The 19,626-nt window shown below is 36.6% G+C and overlaps 1 protein-coding gene across 1 annotated transcript in view; it reads left to right on the top strand.

The window, feature by feature from the left end:
- The first annotated feature begins 338 nt into the window (after positions 1–338).
- The window catches only part of ZPLD1 (zona pellucida like domain containing 1), a 37,432-nt gene continuing 18,144 nt past the window's right edge, over positions 339–19,626 (top strand). The window contains exons 1-4 of the mRNA XM_032299222.1: positions 339–453; positions 14,714–14,934; positions 17,974–18,155; positions 19,499–19,571. Coding sequence (XP_032155113.1) covers positions 348–453; positions 14,714–14,934; positions 17,974–18,155; positions 19,499–19,571 — 582 coding nt within the window. The 5' untranslated portion in view covers positions 339–347. The remainder of the gene's footprint in view (positions 454–14,713; positions 14,935–17,973; positions 18,156–19,498; positions 19,572–19,626) is intronic.

The following is a 19,626-nucleotide window of genomic DNA, read 5'->3' as shown; positions in this document are numbered from 1 at the left end:
ATGCTGTTCCAATCTGCTAGACATTTGGTTTGAGTTCTCCCTATGCATAATAAAGAATTTTCCTTTGTAAACTTTATGGTTTATACCTTAGCTTGTCTACTATGGAAATCTAGCTTTGTCACTCTTAGCCAACTGAAGCCAGCAATGAAAACAATATTGAAATATTATAACCAAAGAGTCTACCTTTATTACTGATAATCCTTAGTTATTTCCTGAGCTTTGACTGCATGGATGTAGACTGCTTATCCAACAGTGAGCTCAGATCGGCCTCAGTTTTTCCAGTGAGTAGGAGTGGAGAAGTAAGTAGGAGTGTCCACATGATAAATATCTCTTTTCTAGGTTTTGCAATGGAACAAATATGGCTGCTGCTGCTTCTAACAATTAGAGTGCTTCCAGGGTCTGCTCAGTTCAATGGCTACAACTGTGACGCCAACCTGCACAGTAGATTTCCTGGTAAGTATAAACCTAATCTGTTCTCTAATTGCTTCTGGAAGAGTGTTTATATTTGAAGTGCAGTTCATTTAAATACATATGGAGAATGGGGGGCTATCTCTTTACATTAAGTGGATATTAACAAGTGGCAAATGACAAGATATTTTTCTGGAGCTGTAAATTACATCCATATTAACATACGAAGTGTTCATCACAGTTATTATAATGGCTGCTCCCATATATGAAAAATATTGCCTTGTGTATAAAAAATTGGGAGGGACTAATTTCATTCAAAATTTGTAAAATTTGTGCCTTTTTAATAAATCAGACTTTTAAAAACTGGTCTTATATGCTAATATGTATAGGAATAATCTTAAGAAAATGATTGTGAAATTTTGTACAATACAAAAAAACACTATTTCAGTGAAGTGATGATTACCACCAAAGTACAAAGGTCAGCTTCAGAATGAATTTCACAGGAACCCATCAGCATTATGAAAAATATGAGATTTTGACAATATTGATGGGCATGTCCCACAGGTTTCTAAAACCTGTACTCAGTGAGAAGTTACTCAATGTTTTACCTAAGTATTCATCATTTTACATTAGTTAAAGTTATGGAACCCCAGTTCAGCATTGACAAAATAAAGATTAGATGATTGGAAACACTGTTCCAAGTCTGCCATGCAAATGGAATCTCTTTGGGCGTGGCTTACGTTCTGAAAACCTGCCAGTCCTTCCGTGTTCGGAGCATGCCATGGAACTGCAAATCTGCATAGAGCAATCAGTAGGTAGTTGCAGAGATGCAGTGCCATTTCTACAACAGAGCACACATCAGAAATTGTCTGAATGTCTTCATAAACTCAGACCTTGAATGTTAAGTGCTTGGTGTGTTAGGTAAAATACGAAGGTCATGGTGGGAATGACTAAAGGAATTCTAGAAAAATACGCCAAGCAGGGTTGTGAATAGCTTTGAATATCACAAATGAGCTTTTTATTTACATTTATTATTATGGAAAATTTTAACCATATACAAAAGTAAATGTTTGTAGGAAGAACACTTATACAGATCATCCAGCATTATCAATTATCAACACTTATAAATTTTCTTTGATCCCTGTTCTTACCACTCCCATCTCTGGCATATTTTAAAATAAATGTATTATTCATGCTTTGGTGTTTATATGTGATGGAAAAGAGCTTAAAAATCATTATCCTTTACATATATATCCAATAAGTCCAACAGTAATTTCTTAATATCATTAAATTCAGCCAAGTTGCCTCTAAAATCTTCACACAGAGTATTTGTTGATACAGCTTTTATTTCATTTTGTTTTATAATGTTTCCCCTCTGTCCTTTGCTTTTACAAATGCTGTTTATCTCTTTGAGCAGTTTGCTCATTTGTCTTGTAGAGTTCTGACCCTGGATTTAGCCAACTGTAACCCTCAGGTGTCGTTGAACACGCTCCTCTTTCCCTGATGACCCTGTAAACTAGTTAGAGCTAGAAGTTTGAATAAATTTAAGCTCACTTATTTTGGTGAGACTGTGTGTTATAAGTGTAATGAAAGTGTTTTCATTTTGTAGGCAGTCGAGAGTCATGGAGTCTTTTTAAACGTGCCTTTTAAAAGGTCTGATGTGGAAGAGACATTAGGAGAAGTATGAGAGATAGAATCAAGTAAGAATAGACTAGAGGCAGAGAGAAATATCCTGAAGGCAGTGGCAGTGGAAGCACTACAAGGGGACAATTACTAAGAGATATTTTTGTGGTAGACTCAGCAGGAATTGAGAATTGATTTGATTTGGGAGGTGAGAGAAAGGGAAGAGTAGAGGATGTTTTGAAGTGGAACAAGTAGATGTTGATGCTGTTAATTGATCAAAGGACACTTGCATGTTTTAGAAAGGAAATTCGAGTTTGGAAATAATGGGCTTGAGGCATTTTAGAATGTACAGTGGCAATTTCTTTCTATTCAGCAGCAGGAAATATGGACCTGGATCTGAGAAGAGAGATCAAAACGGATGACAGCTGTATGAGAGCTGATTCCTCGTGCAGTGGATAATCAATGAGTACGGACTAGGAAAATACAATGTATGAAAATAGACTACTAGTTAGATAACTTTTGTGTTTAAAAAAAAAAAAAAAGAAGAGGAAAGGAACAACCCGAGCCAGGAATTGAAGCAAAAGAAAGGTGCAACCTGAGCCAGGAATTGAAAACAATTCCTGGGACTACAGAGGCCTAAGCATAGGGAAAGTATTCAAAAAATGGAAATACTAATAAAGAAATAATTGATGAAATGAGAAGAGAAAATATTGAAGTGATCAATGGTACGGTGAAGGAGTTAACCTTGGAAAAGTAGTAGTTGTTTGTTTAAGAGACAAAGAGAGATGAAGACACAGTTGGAGAAGGTGAGTGATGCAAATTGTGTTCACTCCCTCAGTGTAGTGGAAGGCAGTGGCTCTCATCAGAGTCGCTGGAGGCCTGGGAAGGATGGTCAAGCAATGACCCTGTTGTGAATGGATAAGAAGGCCAAGTAATAAAAAGATTGCTCAGCAGAGAAGATCTGGCTGGTGTGGTAGTTATACACCTGTAAAGGTGAATAAGGAAGGTTAAAGAGCCATGAATTGACTAGGACAGGAAAAAGAAGTATTTATCATAAAGTGGATTTTTAAAATATCATGTTAAAATGTCTCTTTGCAATGGTATCTACTGACCACCTGCATCAAAATCAGATGGGTTAGTTGTTAAAAGTGGGGACTCCCCTGTTTCACCTCAAATAAGTGATGTCATAATCTATGAATGTGGTCTTGGAAATCTGTATTTTAAACTCTGCAGGTGAATCTAATGTACATTTATGGTTAAGAACAACTAATAGTGTATTCTATTATTTTCTTGAGTCTATGATTCCAATTAAAAGCACAGTGATTTGTTGGGGAAATAAACCTAAAAACAAAATCTTCTTCCAACCCAGAAATCCTCTCTGCCTAGGTAGTAAAGTAGAGAAATAAAAACACTTTTCATTAAATAAGCATTAAACCAGACTGTGATGTACATTATAGCTAATTGGTAAGAGATTACAAAAACAGAAAGAAACCTCACCCTTTTATACACCCTTTTATACAGAGACAACTCATTACATATGTTTTCAATATAGACAATAACTAGTCCTCAAGTAAGAGGACTTGATGGGACCATTTTTCACACATGTGAATCCCCACTTTACGTGGTAAGTAGAATGACCATCTGTGTTAGCTCATTTATTTTATCCAGAAGAAAAGTTAACTTCTCATATCTTTATGACAGGAAGTAGTTTTGCAATTTGGAGCAAGGCTCACATCAGAATTAGGCTCCTACCCTACCACAGAAACTGAGACATAACGTACCCTCTCCCTTGATGTTTACATTTCAAAGAGATGGCTCTCAGCTCCTTGAGAAAGACATTCCTGGGTCATAAAGCTTGCAAGAATCCAATCTAGTTTTCAAAAGGATTAATACACACTTTAAAGAGAGGAGACAGTACTTCTAATTACAAGTTTTCTAAAGTAAACGCTCTAAGAAAAAGGGAGGGAGAAGTCTTTTCCTCTATTTTCGATGATATTTGTTTTTTTTCTGACACACATTAGCACTTTAGGTATTATCTGGCTTAGACAACAAACACCCAAACTTTCTGGACGTATATTCATAAACACATATACCCATTACCACACGCATGCATGTGCGCACACACACACACACACACACACCCACACCCATACCACACACTTACAATTTTAAAATTTGTATTTAAAAAACACTGAGTTCATATTTTAAAGAACAAATATTAATGAAATTCAAATAATGCTGAAGTCCCGGCGAGACTTTATATTTAGCTGCGTATTATTTAACCCATTTTTTTGGAGGTTGTTTGCAAAAAGATCAGAGTGAGCCTAAAGATTAATTGCTTACTGCCCTCTTGACTCTCAGTATCTCTTCCACATTGGGATCACTCTTGATGTCATCAGAAGCTCCACACACTACTCAGAGCTTAAGCAACGGGATGGAATGAGAATGAGCCTGGCAAAGGAAAGGAGCTATCTAAATGCAAAGCAATGTTAATAATGATGAGAGTAATCATCTCACCCTAACTGACCTTTGCTGTTTCATGACATTACAACTATTTTCTTTAATTTCCATGGCATTTATCGTGGAGCCAAGAGAAGCACCATGGTCTAATTCATTTAAATGTAAAGGAATGCCATTTAATTTTAGAGGTAGTTAACTCTTGGTTATCCAAGCTAATAGCAAAAAGCAGGCTCATGAACCATTAAAATTACAGTTGTGATGATTCTAGAATAAAACTCAAAGTATAGTTGACTCTTAGAGTACCAAGGAATTATTTGGTTAAAGTGAAACATACAGAGGAATGTACTTGGCCTTTGTGACTGATGGATATTTTCTGAAATCAGCCCCCCTTATTTGGAAGGACATGAGAATTAGGCTAAACTTTCTGGCCTCTAAAGAAATCTTTAATGATAAAGGCTATCCAAGGAGAAAAATGGGCTTATCGCACTAGAAACTTCATGGTTTGACACTGTCATGACCCTCTGACATGAACTAAGTAGCCGTGGGAAGGTGGATATGAGTCAGTGTGTCATAACATGTGATTTGACATTATGTCATAAATAATACTATTAAGGAAACAAGCACTAAGTTCTATGTATTGAGTACCAGGCACGTCACAGAATTCTTTCATTTCTTACAACAAACTTATAAAATCTTTTTAAATCCTCTCTTTACAGTAGGAAAACTGAGGGCATGAATTTGTTAAATATTGCAAATCTACAAATTGATAGAGATATAAAACTAGGATTCTTTCCCTTAAACAATGATGTCTAAAAATGAAATTTGAATACTCAGTTTAAAAAATGATATAGGTAAGGAGACTCTCAATGGAAATTACCACGTTTAAGGATATGAAAAGTCATGTGTTAGGAGAATTTGTTTAGTCTTTTCAAGAGTTGCTTGACTAAGGAAATCTTTTTCTCAGTAATATTTTAAATATTTTAATATTCAACGAACACAAGTGTTTCACAGGAGGTAAAATTGAGAATCAATGATTTAACAATAGAGTTCATGAGTGAGTTCAGCAAAATGAACTGTTAAATTGTGTGTTAGGCTTTGCTTAACCATTGCATTGTTCTCTGCCCACAGTAAGAGAGGTTAGTGGAATAATTATTGCAGGGAATATGTTCTGGCCCTCTGTGTAGAAAGGAAAAGCCAATTCTCCTTTATTCTTGCTTAGCGATAGTTTTTGGTGTCCAAGTTGTCAAGAGGATGCCTGCTTTCCACTTTGCACCTGTGACTGCAATTGCTACAACAGATGAGGCAAAAGAACAGATCCAGGCAGCTATTGCTGATCACATTCTGTTTTATTTACAATGATAAGGTGCAGTGGAGAAGACCACAATTAGCAAGTTCAATTGTGGTCTTCTCCCATATTTTAATAACAGAGTTGTTTATTGCATGAATTTTCACTTTTTCTGTTTTTTATAAGTAAAGCCCATTTGCCTTTTTTTTTTCTGCCTGAAAAAGATGACCAAACTTTTCTGGTTCCAAAGAACATGGAGCAGCAAGTGTGATTATAAGTCTGCAAAGTTTGCCTCAGACTGCATATGAATTTCCTACAGCACTGGGAACAACAGCTTGCATTTACTAACGAGAAACAGATGTTGTGATGAAAAATTGAGGTGGCACAAAACCTGTTCAATATACAGAGGAAGCTTGAATTCCTAATCCACTTTAAGTTCCTCATCAGCTGTTGGTATTTTGGGTAGATGAAATACCAACACCCCTTTAGGACTTCTAGCTCTTTTAGCACCAAAACCTCAATCTTATATAAAAACTTGGTAAGAGCAAATTTTAACTTTCAAAAATGAGTTAAAACAACATATGTAGCATCTGTTCCCTAGGCAATGTGTAAGCCTGTATAGTACCAAACATCGCCACTCTCATTTTAGAGATGAAAGCAGAACTGATATATAAATTATTCTTATGACCTACAGAGATGGTATAAATTAGTATTGGAATATTTATTGGAGCCTGGAATGTAAATTATTTCCAGATGAGATTTTCTACCACGCAACAAAGCACTCTGCAGCATACAGAAAAGGTTCCTCCCACTATATTGAATAGCTTGCTGTTTATACTATCAGTTTTAAACCAATACTACTTTTAAGTGACTACAAACCAGTGCATCAATACTAATGTGAGGATATTTGCAAGAATCTCTGCATTGGAACTGTACAGAGCCTCCTGCCTGCTCGCTGTGGACTACCCAATCCACCCCCATCCTCTCTAATTGCTTTCGAGTCCCCAAGACGGCATGTCACACACGCTCAGCAAAGATCCACTTAGGTTCTTTGCTGTGGACTCCTTGACCACAGTGCCACAGGGGCCACCACTGCCAGAAATGCTTTTCATGAAAACTGCTCCAGTCGGCGAAGCTGCCTTTTGACGTGGGCTGCTCTTCTTCCTCCGGGTCTTAAACTGCTATGGTTTGTAGAATGAGAAAGAGATGGGGGTAAGAGAAGAGCCTGATCCTGTTCCCAATTTTGTCTCACGCATTGTCACTGGAGCACTGAAGTAGGCTTACTTAGATTCAGCCTCACAGAACATTTTATGAGCCTTCTTTCACTGAGTTTCAAAACCAGTTAGTTCTTTAGACAAGAAAGGGATTCAGATGCAATTCTGTTCCCTTCATGATTCTTGTCTCTCTCCCTCCTGTCCCTTTAACAACTAAACTTTTATCTCTTATAAGCATGTAAATCAGACAAATAGATATTTGGTAGGAGGCTTAAACCCACCAGGTGAAATCCACCTATGAGCTTTCTCCTGTCCAGTCAAAATACAAAGCTGTGACTTAGCACCTGAATTGACTGAGAAGTAACGTCCACAACACCTGGAAACTTGTAAGAAATTCAGAAACTCAGGCCCCGATTCAGATCTACTGAATCAGAATCTGCATTTTTATAAGATTCTTTGGTGATTCATCTGTACAGGAAGTGTTGATTAGAACATGGCACTCTGATGGTCTGCTAGCTTTATGTTGTTACAAAATCACACAGTATTTACGGTAACCCCAGCTGGCCATCATGCGCTTGCTTACTCCTCATAGTAACAGGTATTAACAAATCTATCACTGTTAAAAATTCATTTTTTAATGAGGCAAGGTAACTAGCCAACAAGTCTAATACACTTAGAGAGATAAGCTACATATATACAAATTGCAATAATCAATTTTATATAATTTAATGAGTTGCATTTTGTCAGTTTGAAGTTAGACATTAAGGATTTTTATGCTCATTGAAAACTCTGAAAACAGAGGCATCATCTCAGGCAGTTGGCTGAATACTCACAGATGAACAGTCAAGATGAACCCAAATCAACTGTGCATTTATTTTGTTTGTACATGTTGAAACTTGATATTAAAGACTGAAAACCCACACAGGGTTGTTTATTAAAGAATTGAAATAAATGTATTTTAATAAATATTTGCTGAGTATTTGTTACACGCTGTAGGAAAACCTAGAACTCTGTTAGTTTATAATTCAATAGGAAAGCAAATATTCAGTCTCAGACATAATGTGAGACAGTAGACCCATAGTTAAAGTCAGATGAGATAGAACATGAGAGGATGATCACCATGCCATTTGGAAAATTACAGAAAGGCTCATCAAAGGTCAACTTTGATATTGTTTTCCTGCTTTAAGATTATTTTTCTTCTTATCTGAATACCCTTATTGGTAATTTCAGCTATTACTGTTGTTTATTATTGATATGTGGAGTATTTGGTGATTCTGAAATTTGTATTTCTTATTTTCCAACCCCAAATATTAGACTCATGTTTCCAACTACCTGCTGTACATTTCTGCTTGAATGTCTCATAGGTAACTCAGCCTCTCAAAAACCAAGCTTATCATCTTTCTGCTTTCCGAATTTTTTATCTTAGGGAATAATCCACCCACTCACCAAAGCTAGAAACCTACACATCAGTGACATCCCTTTTTCTTCGTGCAATCTTCTGATCACTTTCTTATAGAATCTAACCAGTTGGAACTATTTTATTTCTTCCTAACAATCCTTTTCAGACACCTCTTTGCTACCAAGACAAGGTTGTTTATAATGTTGCTTACAAATCTGTAGTATATCATTATCAGGCTGTATTGTAATTGTTTATTTTTCTTCTGTCTTCTTTATTCAGTAAGCTCCTTGAAGAAACTGGGTCTTTTGTTAATGTTGGTAATCTCAAAGTCTAGCACAGAGACTGGCACATGCTATGTAGTTTAGATTTTGAAAATGAATAGAACCAATTGCCTCTAGACTAGTAGAAAACTGATGTTACTGATTTTGCATGTTCAATTCTTATGCATACCATTTTTTTTTTTTTTTTGAGATGGAGTCTCACTCTGTTGCCAGGCTGGAGTGCAGTGACACCATCTCGGCTCACTGCAACGTCTACCTCCTGGGTTCAAGTGATTTCTCATGCCTCAGCCTCCTGAGTAGCTAGGATTATAGGCACCTGCCACCCCACCCAGATGTTTTTGCGTTTTTAGTAGAAATGGGGTTTCACCGTGTTGGCCAGGATGGTCTCGATCTCCTGACCTCATGATCCATCCGCCTAGGCCTCCTAAAGTGCTGGGATTACAGGTACGAGCCACCACATCCAGCCTCCCTATCTTTTTTCTTTTACACTATACACTGATCTGCTGAATTTCTTTTCGTGCAGATGTTTACTTTTTCAGATCAATGATGAAGGAACATCTTGAGCCATTGCACTACAGTGCTGAGTACCAGCTTACAGCCAAAGTTTGGAGTGTTGCCATCTTTGTATTAATAAGTGTGTTAATCTGTACTTATTATCCTGTTTCAATTATACTTTAAGTTCTTGGTACAAGTGAAGAGTATGCAAGTTTGTTAGATAGGTATACTCAATAACTGGAAAATATTCAACATTCCGATGCCAGTGAAGGGAAATGAAGGTTTCAACAGTACTGAGATGATCTGAAAATGATGCAGTCTATCAAAAGCCTCACCATTAGCCACATTTGAATGCTATTAGATTTAAGCAAGTTGAGTATAAAATTGCTAAAACAAGAACAAAGTTAAACCTACTTATTAGATATGTAAATAATATACTGCAAATATATTTTCAGTTAATTGTGTCTAAGGCAAAGGTATAATTAAATGTTTTAGGAATAGAACTTTATTGGGGGTAAAGAAGTTGAATGAATCCTTATTCATATATAGAGGACTCGATCCGTTCTTTCTTTACTTCCATTTGTATGGAACCACATTCTATGAACCCCAAAGCAGGGCATATTTTATACGTGGAGAGACAGATGGCTGACAATGTGACAGGATATTTAAAATTTGCAAAATTTTAGAAAATCTGAGATACAGAAAACCATTGCCAGATAGAAGGAGGAGAGAGTACAGAACATTATTTTTACCCTATTCAGTTGAATATTCCATTATTTTTAATTTCTATGAAGAGCCTAGTTTGATTAATATCAGGGAAAAAAACATCGTAGTTTTGGAAATGTAACTGCACATAAACTCTGTCAGCAGGCCTGCCATTTGACATACTTAGTATCTTTATACATAAAACATTAAAAATCAAACCCCTAATGGTATCTACTCATTAGGTTGTTTAATACTCTTGAACACCGTAATTCAAGCCAGGGATTGGACAGTAAAAGGCTTAAAAAATGTAGTTGTTGAGAGCAACTGTTATTCAGTCACTGAAAAAATACTCTCTCCTTTTGGCAGAAATTGTCCTTTGGCAACAGAAAGTATCCTTCTTTTTTCCTCCACAAAGCCTCAAAAATGGTAAAGTTGAGCTGAATGGATGTCTTTAGTACCTACAACCAGGAAAAGAATGTGTTTCTCTGAAATATAGTGAAAAGTCCTTAGAAAACTGGGTTAGGAAAGATTTGAACAGATCTCTTTTCTTACACTGCAAAAAGCCTTTAGTTCGTCATCTTATCTTAAAGCAGGATCAGCTTGTAGCAAATTCAATTTCCTTGCAGGAATTACAAATTGGTTATAAAGCAGGAAACAGAAAAGAGTGCTACATCTGGTCACAGTAATTATTTGCCATTTGTTAAGATATTTTAAACATTAATTAATCCTCTTAAACAGAGCTGAGGAACCTAGTCTTTAGTTGGTTTATGTTAAGAAGAGTGATACCTCTCTTTTGTAACAGATTTATTAATAGGCATTCACTTTGATACATTTACGGTATATCAAGTAGAGTAATGATATTTGTTTGATTTCACCAAGCATAAAATGAATTTGTGTTGAACTCTCTAATAGCTGAGGATTTGATTTGACATTCAGGTTGATGGTATCTTAGAGAGGCCATTTTGTAGGTACAGGTTCCTTGTGATCTCACCTGTGCCTAACACATGTCCTCATTGACTGCTATTTCCTCCTTTGCATTTTAATTACAAATGGATGAGAACTACCTGGCTCCCAACCAGCCAGAGCATAGTTCATTATTCACATTTGTTCCCTCTGTGTTATAAAATTTCCACTCCTTTACCTAGCTAACTCCGACTGATACTTCAAGACTGAGCTAGTGCCATCTTCTCCAGGAAGCCATTCGTAACCAGCTGGTCTGGGCAAATCTCCACACAATCTTTATCTCAATGTGGGTCACGCTAATGTGTCTGTTTCCCCGGAAGGACTGTAATATACAGGAGTCCCCTTTATCTGCAGTTTCATTTTCCATGATTTCAGTTCCTGAGGTCAACTGTAGTCAGAAAATATTGAATTTTCTGGAAAATTCCAGTAATAAACAACTCATGCATTTTAAATTGTGTGCCTTTGTGAGTCGTGTAAAGAAATCTCATGCTATTCAGCTCCATCCTGCCCAGGACGTGAGTCATCCCTTTGTCCAGCTTATCCGTGGTACATTTGCCCCCTATCAACTAGTCAATTAGGAGCCATTCTGGTTATCAGGATGACTGTCGCAGAATTGCATTGCTGTGTTCAAGTAATCCTGATTTTACTTAACAATACTTGATTCATGATAATTATTAGTATTATTGTTAATTTCTTACTGTGCCTAATTTATAAAATCAACTTTATCATATGTATATATGTATAAGAAAAAATATAGTATATATTTTATATATATAAGGTTCATTGCAATCTGTGGTTCAGGTACTCAATGGGAGTCCTGGAATGGATTCCCTATAAGATAAGGGAGGACTCCTGTGCTTGGACATATGACCACTATGTTTTGAATCCTCAGTGCAGTCTGTTGCTCAAGTACCTTATGCAATTAAGTAGCTAATTACTCACTGGAGTACATCGGTTAATATAAAACCTTTCCTGCCTCTGGGACTTACAGTTTATTAAGAAAAATATACAAATAAATATATGATTCTAAGGCAATACAACAGCATAAAACAGAGTGGCATACCTTAGACTTGGGATCACGTCAAGTATTTGGGTAAATAAAATTTGAAACCTGAAGAATGAGTAGAAGTTACTTAGGCAAAGCCTTTGGGGTAGCTGGAGCATTGCAAATAGAATTTTTTGTGTGTGTGAGTACCTGTATTATTATGTTTTAGAAATGCCCACAGTAGTTTAGTGAGGAATATTTTACATATAGTAAGATGTGACGATCTTCAGGGTACTGCTTGAAATGTTAACATGTGTATATATTTATGTAACCTCCGCCCAAATCAAGATAGGGAACATTTTTATCTCTTCCACAATTTTTCTTGTGCCCCTATTCTAGACAATTCCACCCCAGGAAGTAATTACTTTTCCAGTTTCTATCACTCAATATGACGCATTTAAAGACATGAAAAATGTTCAGAGTCACAAATTTAGGTAGGAAGGTTGCCAGAAGAGAGAGAGGGAGGAGAATGCAGAGGTAGGCAGGTAACAGATTATGGAGAGTCTTGAGGATCTAGTTCAAGATTTGGGCTTTTGCCCTATGTGAAAAAGTAGCTGTTGAAAATCTGAGCATGAGGGTGACAGGACTGGCTTGATGTATCAACAGCTGTTCTGCTTGAAGGACATTAAGACTGGAAGTAAAGGAGCCAGTTAGGAAGCTAGCGCAATATTCCAGGGGAGAGATAATAATGGCATGAGCAAAGGAATAGCATGTAGATGGAGAAAAATCAGTGATTTAAGATATATCTTGAAGTTTATAGATGCTCATAAACATTTATTAAAATAAACAGTATTATTTTAGAAAAAAGTATCATTTAAAAATTCAATTTGCATTTAAATAGTTAATGTTGCTGAAGGCTATGGAGATAGTCCCTTAATTTTAAATGATGTTTATTATTTTCTAGGCTGGCAAAGTATACCTTATAATTAATTCATTATTTTTCCACCAACAAAGGGAATATTGCATAGAATTTTCTATTACACCTAGCATATTGCCTTTTGGCCATGAAAAAGATTTTTCATACTTCTTTATAGGCAATTTTAATGAGTTTAAACTTATTACAAAACATAGACATTTCCATATTGCTTATTCACATTCCCCAAATATGACTGACTTTGCTGGAAGAAAAATACCAGTATTTATATATCTTTAAAGAGATATGCTATTGAGCATTTCTACTATTAGATTATGACTGAATTATTTAAGCTAATTAATTCTATGCTAAAAACCTTGAGTGAAACTTGCATGCTACTTAGTTGAACATACCATCAAATTCACCAAAACTACATGTTATTTTGTTTGGTTTTCCTCCTCTGAACAATCAAGGTCATTTTCCCATTGAAAAGCATAATCATTTTTTGTTTGTTTGTTTCTACATTTTGAAAACTAGATACTTGTGTCAGACTCTATCCAATTGGTATAACAGAGTGATAAAATGTGGTAAAGTTACTCTCTTAGTTTTCTAGGGATGCTGTAACAAAGTACCACAAACAATTCGATTTAAGACAACAGAAACTTGTTGGTTTAAACTGGGGTGATTTAAAACTCAGAAATTTATTGCTTCACAGTTCTGGATGTCAGAAGTTCAAAGTCCAGGCAGGGCCATACTCCCACTGAGAGTCTGGGAAGAATCCTTTCTTGTCTCTTCCTAACTTCCAGTGGTTTTCCTGCAACCTCAGTGTACCTAGGCTTGTAGCTGCCCCATTGCAGTCCTCTGCCCTCACATGGTCTCTCCCTGTGTCTCTCTCTGTCTCTTCGTTGGATGCTTCTTTTAGAAGGACACCAATCATATTAAATTACGGGTTCACTCTACCCAAGTATTACCTCATCTTACCTAATTTAATCTGCAACAATGTATTTCCAAATAAAGCCTAAGGTACTGAGGGTTAGGGCTTCAGTATATCTTTTTTTTTGGGGGGTGGGGCATAATTAAACCCATAGCAGTTACCAAAACTGATGAATGTAAAATAATCTGCCGCTAGGGAATTACCTACCAGTCACTCTTTCCATTTCCTTTCTACATTTTCTACATTACTACATTACATGTAGAAATAACTAAAGATACGAAGAGCTTGTGTGTGTGTGTGCGCTCACTTCTATAGACATGGATTAGACCCCATCACTGATAACCGATGGAGTCATGGAGAACCATGCAAATTGTGTTTTACATTTCCATGTTTAGGTCATTTTTTACTGAGGCATGCATAGTCGTTGGCAAAATTTTCTTAGAGTGAGCTGTGCATTTTGTTCATAATATCAATGCTATTTTTCATTCCCTTTCTCTCTAGTGTGATTTAATTTAGGCAAAATAAAATTGAATTCTGATGGATGGCTTTTATTTATACAACCCATAAGATGGGTTACCAAATACCAAAGTGCTTGACAATTTGGTTTAGGGCGGATTTCAACTGCTGCCTCCTTACACTTGGGAATATGCATCATTTGTAGTGATTTTCACCACTCTTGACAGGTGATCTGAATAATCCGGTTGCTCTAGTTCTGAATTTCCTCAGTAACCTGATTTGTTTCCACTCAGTTCTCTGGTCATTTGGCAATATTTGATCAATACTTAATGTACATCCACTGGACACCAAGCACAAGGAAACAGAGGTGAACTTTAATATTTACACTCAAAGATCTCTCCTTAAATAACTAAATAAAAGGCTATTTTTTTGGCTACTTTTCTTAATAGCTTGCACATTGGATTATGGTGTATCAAATATAAAAATGAGTTCACCAGACAAAGGAGATGAATAAATATATCAGGGGTATGCTAAAGTTATTCATGATTCTGCATTTGTGATTCATATTTGTTTTTATATATTTTTATTTCAGCTGAAAGAGACATCAGTGTCTATTGTGGGGTGCAGGCCATTACAATGAAGATTAATTTTTGCACGGTACTTTTCTCGGGTTATTCGGAAACAGATTTGGCCCTGAACGGAAGGCACGGGGACTCCCACTGCCGAGGGTTCATCAATAACAACACCTTTCCAGCAGTGGTCATTTTTATCATCAATCTCAGCACCTTGGAGGGCTGTGGAAACAACTTGGTGGTAAGATTAGTGTGAAATTCTGTGCTAGGTCTGGGGTCATAAATAAAAAATCTCCCCATTTCATGAAAGAATAAGATGCCCAATCTATCTCTTAAGGAAAAAAAAAACAATGAAATTGAACAAATAACTTTCCTTTGCCTGTTTGAGGCATGCACTCCCGAAAATACAATTCTATCTTCCCATAATGGTTCTGCTTATAGTATGGGGCAGTCAAGGGGCTTGAGGTCAGCTGTGCTCCTCTAAGCAGCATGATTTTGTGTGAGCGACGTTGATGGATCTGTCTTTACAGTGTAGCGTTAGCCATATTCCTCGTGCTTTATAAGAAAGTATCTGACCATTCAAACAATGTTTGTTCCAGTGAGTCTGGCAGTAAGCCACTTGGCTTGCTGCGTTAGTGACCTCATTTAGAAAGAAAGGTGAAAGATAGAATGGGAAGCTTGTAATCTTCTTTCATGCTTACCATTGAATGATCAACACGAGTGCTTTGTAACAAGGGGCTGTCAGTATTTCTGGTACAATATTATTAAATGTGTGGGACTGTCCTTTGAATTTCTAAATGTTTATCATATCCAGTCTTACCATGAAATCCCAGTAGCACACTATCTCTAATCATTGTGAAAATGGAAACATCTCTTTAAACATTTCCACCCTGAATTAGAAATACTAGTTTGTAGCATTCATTTGTTTATGAATGCATTGAACACCAAAAATAGAATTGAGTAAGGAATTGACTTTCCAGTGAACTAAAATTAATTGAAGTGAGTATATTGTGATTTGAAGCGAGTATTAAATAGTTACACTGAAATTCATTTACTATTTTTTATTTTGCTTATTTAAATATAATCGTATTGGTAAATTAGCAAATATGAAAAAGGAAATGCAATAAACATGATCACTTAGCCCAGGAAAGGAGATATTGACTTTTCTCTTTATAAGTTATTATTTTGTATTAAGGAGAAAGGATTGATTATTCCAAGGCCAGGGTTTCTAAGACTTGGTGGGAGATGGAAGACAGAGAAAATAGATTTCTTTGAATCTTCTTCTTTATCTTTTCCCAGAGGGCTTTTAGAATATTGTGCCCATGACCGTTTCCAAACCTGCAGCTTGAGTATTGTTGACTCTTTTTATTAAAAACGTTTATTCAACTCTGTGAGTTGTGTGCAGAGAGGTTATAAAGTGGGCCTAAGGGAGAGTGATGCAGGTTGATTATTACAAGTCCCTGTTCTGTGTGGAGAGAAAGAGCCTATGTGGAGATGAGCAGCATTTCCACGTCTCTCACCATGCCCTAAGCCTTTCCTTCGCTTTCTTGTCTGAATGCCTCATCTTACCCTGCTGCCTAGAAAATGATTCAGGAGAAAAGCCGGGAAAAGTGTGCAATGCGTGTGCTGTTTACCTTTTTAAAAAGCTGAGTAAATCTGCTATAAAAATGGCAGTGGCTCATGCCTGTAATCCCAGCGCTTTTGGGGGCCGAGGTGGGCCGATCACCTGAAGTCAGGTGTTCGAGACCAGCCTGGCCAACATGATGAAACCCTGTGTCTACTAAAAATACAAAAATTAGCCAGGCATGGTGGCATGTGCCTGTAACCCTAGCTACCTGGGAGGTTGAGGAAGAAAAATAACTTGAACTTGGGAGGCGGAGGTTGCAGTGAGCTGAGATCATAACACTGCACTCCAGCCTGGGTGACAGAGTGAGACTTTGTCTCAGACAAAAACAAAAATTGCTATATGTATGTATGTGTGTATATTTTTTCTCATAGACATAATTGGTTTGTTTAGCTGTTGAATCAAGCAAGTACTGGGAGGAGGGGAAGATTTGCTTATCTTTCATTTTTTGCCTTAGATTCTACCAGCTTTGGCAACTGCTCTAAGGGCGTTCTGCATGGGAAAAAATTAAGTAGGCTACTAAGTCATTGGATTGGAATCAAGATGTTTTCATTTGTAAAGATTCTTGTCCCATTTATAAATTAACTAGGTAATTGCCACAGCTTTACCCATGTGCTGTTAGGTTCATGCATTAAGTTCACTCTGTTGTTGAAAATCATCATAGATCTTAGTAATACACTAGTGTCTGCTAAAATATTTATTGAGTGCCCTCTTGTATTTGACAAGGTAGAAGAAGCTAGAAGAACTCTCTGGTATTATGAAGGTCAAAGAATTATTGACTATTCCTAAAATGGTGGACCTAAAATTTTAGTAAGACTGGAGAATTCAGTGAAAGATAAGCAGACCCAAGGAAATATACAGGGATAACATTTTTACATAACTTCTGAAAGTTCATGAACCCCCAAATCCATCTATAAACTATTATCCTAGAAGTTGATAAGCATATTTATGAACCAGAGAGAAAGACCCTGAGAAGATTAATCCTCAGAAAATGTATGACCTTCATTCATTTGTTCAAAAATCATTTCGGGGGCCCAAGATGCTGGTAACTGTGATATGCTGAGTTTGCAAAGGTGGACAAAATGGTCCCTGTCCACAAAGAGCATCGATGATGGCTAAGGGAACTGCCCAGAGAGCAGGCTGCTTTTGATCTGCCTACTAATATGATAGACATAAACACTGCATGTGGGAAGTCAGGGGAAATTCCTAGGGAAGGTGAGATTCTGAGGAGAAGTAGGATACGTTATGGGAAAGTGGGGAGAGTGACAGCATTAGTCAAAATTTGGAGTCTGGAGATACGAAGCTAACAGGGAAAAAGGATCAGGTTAACAGGGTTTTTTTTTTTTTTAAGCCATGCCAGAGAATTTTGCCATCATCCATAAGTGTTTTCAGATTACTTATTGTAACCCTCTGAACCTATAATCTCTCCTCTTTCTTTTTTATAAAGTATAAGTAAAATGTCTTTAGTAAATATGAAGTTTCATTTATACATGTTACTTATAAATTGCATTTGGATTGTATGATTTCAAAACCTTCTCATTGTACAGTTGAATTAGATCCTAGAATTGATCTTGCTTAATGTTTTATTTTGCATATGATGTGCCTGGATGTATATATAGCCATTTAATCATTAAACTGCATCTACCATTCTAACAGGTATCCACAATTTCTGGAGTCAGTGCTTATGGAAATGCAACTTCAGTACAAATAGGAAATATTTCAGGATACATTGATACTCCAGACCCACCAACAATCATCAGCTATCTACCTGGGCTTCTTTACAAATTTAGTTGTAGTTATCCATTGGAATACCTGGTTAATAATACCCAGCTTGCTTCGTAAGTTTGCATTTTATTCCTGCTTTCTCATATTGAATTTTTGCTTCAGTCATTTCATATTTTTCAGGGACTTAGAAAGGTAGCAGGATTTATTGAAAATAGTTAAATTGAAATAATGTAATGGGAAGCATATTAGGTCATATATATATATATATATATATATATATATATATATGATGATCCATAAGAGACCCAAACCATTTTTTCCCCAAATTCAGACTAGCCAGTTGTTTTTCTTGGGTTCTCTTCACTCCTTTGCCCAAGAGCTTTGAGAACTTTTGCAGCCCTGAAGGCCCTGTAATGTCCCCAGTGTGTTGGCATTTGGTAACTGCATTGCTGAGTTTTGCTTGGATTCCCCCTCTGCCATATGCTTTCACTGCTGGGCTCCGCTGTCCCAGATCCTGGGATCTCCATTCCTCTGTTGAGCTGTCAGTTGGATGGGTGCTGATGATTCTCCCAGAACCATGGCATGGCCGATGGACATGGAGCTCCAAATATGGACTGAGAATGTAGCCTTTTGTTTATATCCATGTGTTCATTTTTCCCAAAGCACATACTCCAGGAGAGGGCTATGTCCACATTACAATATAATCGCCTTGATTTGTTGAATGTTTTTGACAAAATGGGATGATTAAGTGAATGCTTTCTCCAATTTTGGGGTTTGCTATTATTAAGTCTCAGTTATTGCTTAATCTTAGTTATGAGGAAATGTGGAGGCTACATTGTATTTCAGTGAAAAAAATATTCATAGCTGGTTTTAATAGTACAGTGATGACAAAGACCTTGGTCAGAAGCAAGGCTTTGATGAGGAAAATGAGAAAGGAAAGGCCTTGAGTCAAAACAATATGGGTATACAGGGAAACATCTCTTCCTCTGCCCCCCGCTCCCCACACTGAACACATTCCTGAGCTTTATTCAGATCCATGGAAATTCACTGATTGTTCAATTTCTCACTTACCTATTATTTACCATCCAATGTTCTAGCAATGAACAAATTAAAACAAATTCTCTGATCTCATGAAACTTCTATTCTAATGAAATTGCTGAAAGTGTATTTGTATCAGATTCAAGCCTTTATCTGCCAAAAGTCTAAGAGTAATGCACAACAAACAAAAAGATCACTTTAAAAATAAAATGATCATAAAGCACAGCTTGTCTTTACTTGTTCCCTCTTGCTTTTTGTTGTTTTATCTGTTCAGAGATTTAAACAGTATAGCAACTCCAAGCATAATTAACAGTATGTCAGAATTATTCAGGAGTTTTAGTGCTTTAAATGTAACACCTAGATATCACTTTTACTTTAACATCTCATGAGTGCTTTCCTTTTTCTAAATGTGTTTTAGGTCCTCAGCTGCTATTTCTGTGAGAGAGAACAATGGCACCTTTGTCAGCACTTTGAACCTACTTCTTTATAATGTAAGTTGATGGGTGAAGGATGTTATTTTCTCTTTCACTGTTGTAAGGAGTCATT

Source organism: Sapajus apella, unplaced genomic scaffold (genome assembly GCF_009761245.1).
Source record: "Sapajus apella isolate SASKATOON/1434 unplaced genomic scaffold, GSC_monkey_1.0 scaffold40, whole genome shotgun sequence".
NCBI classification, from domain to species: Eukaryota; Metazoa; Chordata; class Mammalia; order Primates; family Cebidae; genus Sapajus; species Sapajus apella.
This window is presented reverse-complemented; position numbering and strand designations above follow the sequence as displayed.